Genomic DNA, 10,063 nt, shown 5'->3' with positions numbered 1-10,063 from the left:
GGGTCAGGCTGGCACTGCAGGGTCATTAGCTGATCCTCCTGGCCACCAAGTGAGGAGGGGGTGGCACAACTGGAGGTGGGCCTGGTGGGGAGAAGCGGGCTGGGAAACTGAGGGTAAGGGGGTCTGGGAGGGAGGAGGGGTGCCTGCCAGAAGAACAGAGCAGAATGGCAGAGTAAATAGCCGCTCACTTGCTCCAGCTGTCAAGAAGGGGAGGAGAAACCCTGTGGGACTGGGGAGAAGGGAGGGAGCTGTTAGGAAGTTATTTAAGAGCCAACTTTCTTGTCGTTTCTTCATGCGTCCTTTTGAGGAAGTACCCTAGAGACTCACAGAGCCAGCCTGTGCTAGGACACCTCAGGAGGGGACCGCAGGTAAGCAGCCGGCCCCCCGGCCAGCATAGGCTTAGCCCCGCACCCAGAGGCTCCCCAGGACCTACTGTGTCCACCCCCCCCAAACTGGGTCCCTCATGGGGCTGCTGGGAGTGCAAGGGGCTGGGGTCTGAGGCAGCCCCACTTGAGCCATTGCCCGTTCTTGGCCCCTAGCTCCGAACCTACCTGGCCTTCTTCTGAGTGGGACTTCTCTCAGGTACCCCCTGAAGCTTTTTTGAAGGCACTGCTTGCTAAGAAGGCCACCCAATGGGAATGGGGGGTTGGGGTCTTCCTCAGGGGAGCAGGCTAAGAAGAAGGGACACAGAAGGTTGGAGGGAGGAGGAAGTAGGGCTGTGTCGCCATGTGGGAGCTGAGCTTGAGCACCTTCCCCTCCCCCAGACCTGGGAGCAGGGGGTGCTTCTGTCCACCTGCACAGGCGCTCAGGCCTCTGCTTTAAGGGTTCTCTCTCTCAGTTGGTAACTGCATAGTTGCATAGTTTTGTGCTCTGCTCCCCTAAGCCCTCCCCTCCCTCAGGGACCCCCAGCCTCCTCCCCTTGCTATTTCCCACCAGAGGTCTGCTGTTTCCTGCCTTCTCTCGCCTCCCTCCCTGCCTCCCTCGTTCACTAGAAACTGCCTGTAAATATGCCTGCAGGTATTTATGGCTGCCTATTCCGACCTTATACTTCCAAACAGATTCTCTTGTTTCCGGCTGTGTTGCCTTTACTCATCATGTTCTGGAACAGTCTCCTCTAGTTGCCTCTGTAACAGTGGCTCCTCATCTTTGGAGGGTGTGCCTGTTTTTTTCAAAATAGCCAAATCACCGGGAGTCATGATTGTGTAATCCAGGTGATCAAGGGACGCTTCATTGGGGCCAGAAACAAGGTCTCCCTTCATTTGGTCAGTTGATCAACAAGTGCTTTTTGGGCACTGGCAGTAAGGTGTGGCGTTCACACTGGCTCTCTGCCTGCACACACTCCAACGGAAGGGAAGTGGGCTTGGAGCGAGGGCAGTGCCCGCACCGCTGACCAAGTAAACTAGAGAATGGGCTATTTACAGCCCTATCTACGATTGCACTGTGCCTCCCTCTCTCTCGCCCAAACTCTCCATCTCCTATATTCTATTCCTTGTGATCGTGGAGCCAAAGCAGGTACCACCTTCTCACACCTGCCCAGTTTACTTCCAAATTTTGTTGTGCAGGACCCTAACCGCCACTAAACCAAAAGCTCCCCAAGGCAAGAATCCTTCTGTCTTATCCCCTGAGGCATCCCGAGTGCCCAGACCACAGCCTGGCACGTGGGGGGCCCTCACTAACTATGGGTTGAATTAAATTGCAAACACGAATGCTTGGGAAGACGCCACTTACCTGCACACGGCTGTCTGAGTTTATTCTTCAAAGTCTGTACGAAGTGGGCGTGTGTACATGCACAAGACAGTAAACATTTCTTACAAACATGTCTTACGTTTCTTACAAAATATTGCTTTAGGGGCAAGAGAAAAAAACCTTGCTCCCCAAACCTGTTACATTTTTTCTTTCTTCACATCGGCCCCCTTCCTTCTGCTTTCCGTATGCTTTGACAAATCTCCCCGAGACCCTGGGGGAACTCTACTCCATCGTGAGACTACCCATCACTGCCACTTCTCAGTTTTTATTTATGTGAAACCCAAAATGTGCTGCTCAAGTGCTATCACACAGCTACGTCTGCGTCTCTATTTTTAATCCTTGTGTCAAATGTAACTGGCTTCGCATTCCTTTTCTGTGTGTCCCTTTTCCCCCCAAGGACTCGAGAAACTGAAAATGACGGAGACCCCCAGGCCCGCCTTTGGAGGCAGGAGAGCTGTCCCCCTCAACAACTCCAATGCTGAAGAGAACAACCCCCCCACGGAGGAGCTGCTGGGCCTGGTGCCCCGAGGTGTCAGCCTGCAAGGTACAGGCCCCTGCGCCCAGGCACACTGCCTGGCCCTCCTCCCCACAGGCGCTGGCTCAGCACCCTCTGTCTCCCACAGAACATCTCTGTTTTAAAGAAAGGCCTCCAAAATCCTCGTCTGAGTGGTCAAATCACCGAAGACCTCATTCTTGTCCCAATTCTGCCACTTAATAGCTTCGTAATCTCAGGGACGGCAACCCTAGGAAGCGAGGGCACAGCAGTGGTCTCTTCCAGCCTTACCACTCTGTTTTTAAGAATGTTCTCTAGCTGGAAGTTTCCACTCCCAAATATTGTTGCTGTTTTGATTGTCTGGCTGGTGCTACCTTCCTTCTCCCCCTCCCTCCTCCCTCCTCCATCCACTGCTGTGAATTTCAGAGCTGGGGAGAGAGCCAGCCTGACAGTAATGGAGATGGAAGCCCTCTATTTCTCTCCAGAGCAGCCCGGAGGGCAGGCAAGTCAAGCTGCTTTCCCTGCTCTGGCCCCGCCGATCCCCAGGGACCTGCTCTGGGAGCAGCAGCCAGCAGCTGACCTCCCCTCAGCCCTGTCAGCTGTGACAGGGCCCAGGTGCCACCGGTGGCTTGGTAGCATAGACACCATTCTCTTGGGCCAGGCAGGGACATTCAGACCTTTGTTCCTGAATGGCATCCAGCAGGGAGCACTTTTTATCTGTAGCACACATGTACCAAGACCCACTTTTCCTCCTGACCGTGCTCTGTGTCTGGTTCCACCTGGGGGTAAACACCCATTTGCTGGGCTAGGCGCCCACAGTCACCCGGGGCTGTGTGGTTAAGCCGCCTCCTCAGAAAGAGCCCAGCAGTTGAAAGCAAAGGAAGCACAGTGGTCATTCCCATAGTCCAGAAGGTCAGACGCCACCTGACTGTGCCACCCTCATGTCCAGATGATTTGAAATCCAACTGTGAAAACAGAGAGATATTCAGTACCATCCGTCAGGTACCATCCAAATTTGGAGGAGGGTCTTACAGAACAGAGGGCATCTTTAGCTTGGTAGAGGAACCACTCCAAACTTGTAAACTTGTGGTTGTGGGCTCTCTCTCCCAGCGAGGGGCCACACTCTCTAAATCGGCACCATTAGAGCCACAGAACTGAGTTTAAAAGGACTGCTGCTCAGCTCATCTAAGCCCCCAGGTTATAGGTTAGGAAACGGAGGCCAAAGCTAGAAATTGATGTTCAACTCCTTCACTGCCCAGAGCAGGAGTCTTTTTTTTTTAAAGGCAAATAAGTTGGAAAATGTGCTGATGCCAAATTATCAAGCAGGTTACCTTGATGGATTCAGTTTTCTAGCAAAATTCCCTTCTGGCAGAGAAGCCCGTGGGCCCCAGGGCAGGGTGCTGGAGGAAGTGGCAGAGAACAGAGAGGGGGAGGCTCGGGCCCATCGCTGAGGACTGTGAGCCGCACAGAGGCAGTGAGGGAAGTTCCTGTTCCACAGCTGCCACTCGCTGCCCTGGGACTCAGGGCAAAGTCATGTAAGTGCCCCAGCCCCAGTGTTTCCATCAGCAAATGGAAGCAACTTCACAGTTGTCATGAGGATCAAACGGCCAGTGCCTGTGAGAGTCCCTGGCCCACAGCGCATGGCCAATAAACGCTCACTGGTTTAGAATGTCCGTTATCACGCCCTGCACGGTTCCTAGGGGGAATATGTACCGCCTACTCTCCTGTATATCTGAAATTTGAACAATATGTTGTCAGCGAGGAATCAAAACTGCCAGAGAACTTGAGCATAGAGGTCAATTTTTAAAGAATCTTGTTTTACTGGTTTTTTTTTGGTTATTTATTTTTGGAGGCAGAGGTGAGAATTATTTTGAACTAAATTATTTTGAAAAACTCTGTCCTTACTTGCTTGGTAGTCATCTGTCCACAACCAAGTGACATTCTGAGATAGTTTTACAGACCCTGGCATAGGAGTGTGAGTTCCCAATGACTGTTTGTAGAATGAACAGTCGATGGCTTGAGAATTGAATGACTCAGCAGCCCTGGAGTCATTATAATCCTATTATTAGTAACAGCTTCCAAATTTCATAAACATGCACCCACTTACTATTTCTCACACAGATGAGCTAAGTGCTACATGCTATGAGGGTAGGGTCTCTGAACCCACAAAGCAGAATAGTAAGTCCCAGATGAGTAAGACAGAAAAAAATAACAGCATATAGATCATCTGACCAAGTAAATCTATCTCCTAGTTATCTTTTGCATTTCAAATTTCTGTTTAACTATGCTAAAAGGGTCTTCTGGCACTAAATATATCCATTTCTCCCCATGTGTCTAAATGCCATGTGTTAAAAATGCCATCTCCTTGCAGTTCACCCAGTGGCACTAGTGGCTCCAAGAGGACTTGTATCTCCCTGACTCCCTGTCTGACCATGACTTTGGCTCCAGGCACACAAAGCCCTAGATCAGACTCTCTCTCCTCATTTATTTCAATGGAAACTTTTTTCTAAAGTGTCCCTTAAGCGAGTTTCTCTTGTGTATTGACTGACAAAGGCAGACAAGCAAGAGGAGAAAGGGCAGGGCGGAGGTAGGGGGAGGAGATGGCAGATTTTAATAATCCTATGGAAGTCATTCCACAGCTTGCATAATTATTTGGCTAAGAATTATTTAGCCTATAACTCAAGTGTATAAACTTAAGTGAGTTTCCTCCTATACAACAGCACAATATTTAAGAAAAATTGAAATATTTGAGGTGACAATGGAACCTTGGAAGTGGGGTCAGCCAGGGTGTTTGATGTCCTTTGTGTTTCTAAGAATCCTTAATGCCCCCCTTTGAACTCAGTTAAAGCTGAGAAAAGTATGTGAAAATCTCCTTAGATTGTTGGAATTTGCATCTATTCCTAATAGACTGTTCTGTATGCACTGCCGGTGTTTCTGAAAAATCACTCCATAACCTTCTTGTCTCAAAGGTTATTTTAGCAGGAGATGTAATGTTCAGGATCATAACCTTATATTCTTGGGCTGGTTTGACTCTGTATTATTAACAATAGGTGATCATTTGCAGGAGTAAACATAACACTAATTTGACAGGTCTAATGCACTGAATTCAAACTGGAAAGCAAGTCTAGATCTATTTTTAAAAATCAAATGCAGGCAGAATCTAGTATTTATTAGCTTAATGAGGTCGTGTGTCTTTCTGAGCATTTCTTCCCTCCCACTATTCCAAGCCAGAACTAAATCAACTAGTTAACTGGTTAATTATCAATCTGCCCTTTGTGCAGAGTAAACCTCTCTGGATTCAAGGTGATTGAACAAATAAGAAAGGCATTCACCGTATGATGAAAAATTATGCTGCATAGAAACAGTTCATCCTCTCATTTGGGTTGAGGAAAACCACTTAGTGATGACCACCTATGTGTCAGGAGCTACACCACACTCTCTGGCGTCACAAAGATGAGTAAAACAGTCCCTGTTCTCAAGCATCTCTCCATCCGGTCGATGAAACAAGTTAAAAGAATGACTACTAGTGTCAGTGGAGAGGAAAGGAGGGTGAGAGAGATGAATCGGAGTGTTCCAGGTAGACAAGTGCATGGGATTCTATTTATAGCAGAGGGAACAGTATTTGTCAAGTAATGAGGACAAGGGAGGGAAGATGAGGCTGGGACAAATAGGCAGGCATCACACCGTGACAGGCTTTGAAGACCTTACTTTTCCTCCTGCTTGCAAAGAATTCTAAATAGTGAAATGGCATAATCAGAATGATCCTATCTAATAAAAGAGTGATATGCAAATTAACCATCACTTCACAATAAAGATGGCGGTGCCCAGAGCCAATAAGGAGGGAATATGCAAATTAATGCGACAAAGATGGCAGCACTGGCTGGAGCCACGGAGCCGGCCGGAGAGCGGGCAGGAGGCGGAGGTTGGCTTCCTTGGTCGCCCCCAACCGGCTCTGTGGCCACCGCCCAGACAAAGCCATAGTGGCAGTCAGGCAAGCGGGGGGCCAGTTGGGGGCAAGCAGGCTGGTGGGGGGCAGTTGGGGGTGATCAGGCTGGTGGGGGGGGCAGTAGGGAACAATCAGGCCAGTAAGGGGGGGAAGTTGGGGGCAAGCAGGCTGGCAGGCAGAATGGTTAGGGGCGATCAGGCAGGCAGGCAGGTGAGTGGTTAGGAGCCAGTGGTCCCAGATTGCGAGAGGGATGTCTGACGGGTCCCAGATTGGAGAGGGTGCAGTGTGGGCTGAGGGACACCCCCCGCCCCCGGGCACGAATTTCATGCACCGGGCCACTAGTGTTTTATAAAGGGAAAGCTCATGGTGAGGAGAAACTGGAGAGGAGATACATTTAGAGGCTGTTGAGATACTTTGGGGTAGAAAGAAATTGATTAGAGGGCTGTTAACCCCTGGGGAAGATGTTAGCCTCATTTCTCTTATTCTAGCTTCCTTTAAGCAGCTGAGCATTTCGTATACATTCTAGGTACAGGACATTTTTAATAGCAACAGTTAAAAAGCAAGCTGATTAAGAAAATGTTTTTAATCAGTCTAGTTAATGATACTTTAATGGCGATCCAAAAGAAATATGAGGAAAAAAACCTTTATTTTGTAGTTCTCACAATAAACAGACCATCTTCCTCATGGGCAGTATGTATGCCTATCATTTGGTAATAATATTAAAAAGATTGCAGGGAGAATTCAATTCACTCGGGAATTCCGAGGATATGAACCTAAACATTTAACTTATTTCAAGATTCCATCTGTGACAGGTATAATCATTTTTGGAAGAACATTTGTATAACCAAAGGGGAATATAATCCACTTTTTACATATTAGGGAAAGGGTAGGGGGGCAGGGAGGCAGCTGGCTCATGGGGAGAGATTATTTTTTAACAATCCATTTTCTGATGTGTTTAAAATTAGGCTAAATTGTGGTAGGTAGACTTTTTGAAAGCTGTCACTTTGAAAGAGTGAGCTGCCAAGTTCCCAGCTATAATATTTCTCTAAAAAACAAAAAAGTAACTTAGCAATGAGTTGCCCCATTTTGCCAGGAACTTGGCTTGGACAGGGAGAAGCAAATTAATTTCCTGTTTGTGGCAAATGGAGCTTGGATGATGAGATGGCTCTTTTGGTTTAAACTACATTTTGTTAAGCAATACACAAAGCAAAAATCAATATGCCAGCTTGACAAATGTATATCGAGTACCTCCTCCATGGGAAGGGGCAATACTAAGAAAAATGAACAATAGGAAAAAACTATGATATTTGTAAACCTGTGCTTGACTTGATCCCTGGATGACTCTCCAGACTCTGGAGTCCAGAGCAATGAAAGAAGTGTTGTTTAATCAGTGGTGTTGGGGACGTCAGCTCATTGCCCAACATTGGGGCAAACCCTAGTAAGTCTATAGACCTCCTAGGGGATGGCACTGGAAGAAGGGCAGCCTGGTTGCCACGTCCTTCTCCTTCTAGAGAATAAACTGTGTGTCTTCTAAGTTCCACTACAGGCTAGAACAGGGGTGGACAAACTTTTTGACTCGAGGGCCACAATGGGTTCTTAAACTGGACCAGAGGGCCGGAACAAAAGCATGGATGGAGTGTTTGTGTGAACTAATATAAATTCAAAGTAAACATCATTACATAAAAGGGTACGGTCTTTTTTTTTTTTTAGTTTTATTCATTTCAAACGGGCCGGATCTGGCCTGCGGCCGTAGTTTGCCCACGGCTGGGCTAGAACATTGTTTCTTTAAACTGTTGACTTCTCAGTGTAGCTTTTAAGCTTTCATAGTTTAGTCTTTTTTATTTTTAAATAAAACGTTTTTCTTAGCTTAAATGATCTTAATAATTTTTAAGAGATTATATGGAGAAATTTTATTTACCATTGCATTTGTTTTGCCCCTATTTAAAGGACCAATGTGATTTCCTATGATTTTTTTTCTTTCTTCCTGATGGCATTGAAAGGAGAAAATTATTCCATCTACCTATAGACATTCGGGAAAAGAAAAGGAAGTCTGTGTGCTCAGAAAACATTTTATTATTTAGTCCCCACACTACCACCATTTTTCAGATGAGAAAACTGAGGCACAGGAAGTTTATATAACTTGTCCAAAATCACAAAGATAGTAAATGTCAGAGTTGGGATTTAAGTCCAGGAAGTCTGGCTCCAGAATCCACACTCTTATCCACTATGCTATTCAGTCTCCTAATAATAACAATAACTACATAATAAAAATTGTTGATAATTTACTTGTTGCCAGACACTGTGTTGGAGCACTTTACAACATGTTTTTCACTTGATAAATTTTTTATTGTTGACAATATTACAAATGTCTCCCATTTACCCACTTTCCCCCCTCCACCCATTAACCCTATGAGATACTTTGTTGCCTTTTTAAAATATAAGAAAACTAGGCTCAAAAACATTAAATAACTTTTTTGAGGTTGCACAATTAGTAAATAGTGAAGCACCTCCCAAAACATGTTCTGCAAACTACTCCACAAAATAGTTTGCATGGTCATTTAGATTTGGAAAACATGGTACTGGTAGGACATTTGCAATGTATATTAGCATGTTAAAGTCTCCCATAAACCCCTCAAGAGTCCAGCATTTCCCAAACTGCTTTAACGACCATGGAACTCTTAATTATCCCAATACCTATCAATATCCCATGGAACTAGCCCTTTCCCGCACTACCTCAGGGATGGACCGAGGCATTAGACATTAGCAGGTTCACTAGACTCAGGTGCAGAACTGGAAAGTCAGGTTTCTGTCTGCAGTGAGAATTAGAACCAGTGAGAAGTAGATACCAAAAATATATTTGAATTTCTCTCTCCAGCTTTATGTTTCCATGTAGGCAGAGCTGCTTGGGAAGCCAAGGCAGTAAGCTAACCTGCTCATTCCTCAGGGGCATATTATCATGGGGATGGGCATGGGAAGAAGTGAGGCAAATCCTGGCAGTACTGCAGGACCAGAGCATTCATTCTCTACAGGCAGACTAGACTTGCCCATCCCTCACCTGGAATGCTGCAACAGCCTCCCAGCTGACCTTCTGCCTCCAACCTGTCATCATCCAATCCCTTTTCCAGGCTGCCACCAGAAGTACTTTAAATGTGTATAATCATGACAGTTTGCAACTTCAGATTCTTCCCTAAGATCACAATAGTGCAAACTCCTAACCAAGTCTACAAGGCTTGTGGGAGCGGCTCCTGCCTACTCTGCCATTGTGATCCCACTACCACGCTTCAAACAACCAATCATCTTTCAAATTTTTAAGTAAACCAAATGCCCTCTTGCTTCAGTCTTCACTCATTCTCCTCTCTCCCTGAAACATTCTTCTCCCCACCTCTTTCTACCTGCATAACTTGCTCATCTTTCTGACCACTGCTTATGCCTCACTTCTTCCAGAAAGCTTCCTTAACTCCCTCTAATCTGGGTTAGCGGCTGTCCTATACCTCCTAGAAACCTCCCTCACCCAATATCCTGTACTTCCTTTATCAGAGTATTCATGACACATATCAGAGCTATCTGTTCACTTTTTAGTGTCTACCACTGTGTTTGTATTATTTAGGTCATGACTTAATCAGCATTTATATTCATGTCTTGAATGCCAGTATAAATAGCATACTTATAACACGCCTGGAGGACAGGAAGTTAGAAAGGATATTAAATACATTGAATATATACTTAGGTCTCAAATTATCTTAAGAACTTGGAACAATTAACCAAATTTAATACAATGGAATTCAATATTAGTGCATGTAAGGGCCTTAAAAGTGAGCTAAAAACAGAGAAAACAATTGCATAAATAGATGTGGCTAAATAGCAATGTAATTAAGTGG

General features: G+C 46.0%; 1 protein-coding gene across 1 annotated transcript in view; it reads left to right on the top strand.

The window, feature by feature from the left end:
* The first annotated feature begins 225 nt into the window (after positions 1-225).
* The window catches only part of F13A1 (coagulation factor XIII A chain), a 188,196-nt gene continuing 178,358 nt past the window's right edge, over positions 226-10,063 (top strand). The window contains exons 1-2 of the mRNA XM_023762749.1: positions 226-368; positions 2,144-2,290. Of these exons, the coding sequence (XP_023618517.1) occupies positions 2,161-2,290 (130 nt within the window). The 5' untranslated portion in view covers positions 226-368; positions 2,144-2,160. The remainder of the gene's footprint in view (positions 369-2,143; positions 2,291-10,063) is intronic.

The sequence above is a fragment of the Myotis lucifugus genome, unplaced genomic scaffold (genome assembly GCF_000147115.1).
Source record: "Myotis lucifugus unplaced genomic scaffold, Myoluc2.0 scaffold_259, whole genome shotgun sequence".
Taxonomy (NCBI): Eukaryota; Metazoa; Chordata; class Mammalia; order Chiroptera; family Vespertilionidae; genus Myotis; species Myotis lucifugus.
Note: the sequence above shows the minus strand (reverse complement) of the source record. Positions and strands in the feature narration are given on the sequence as shown.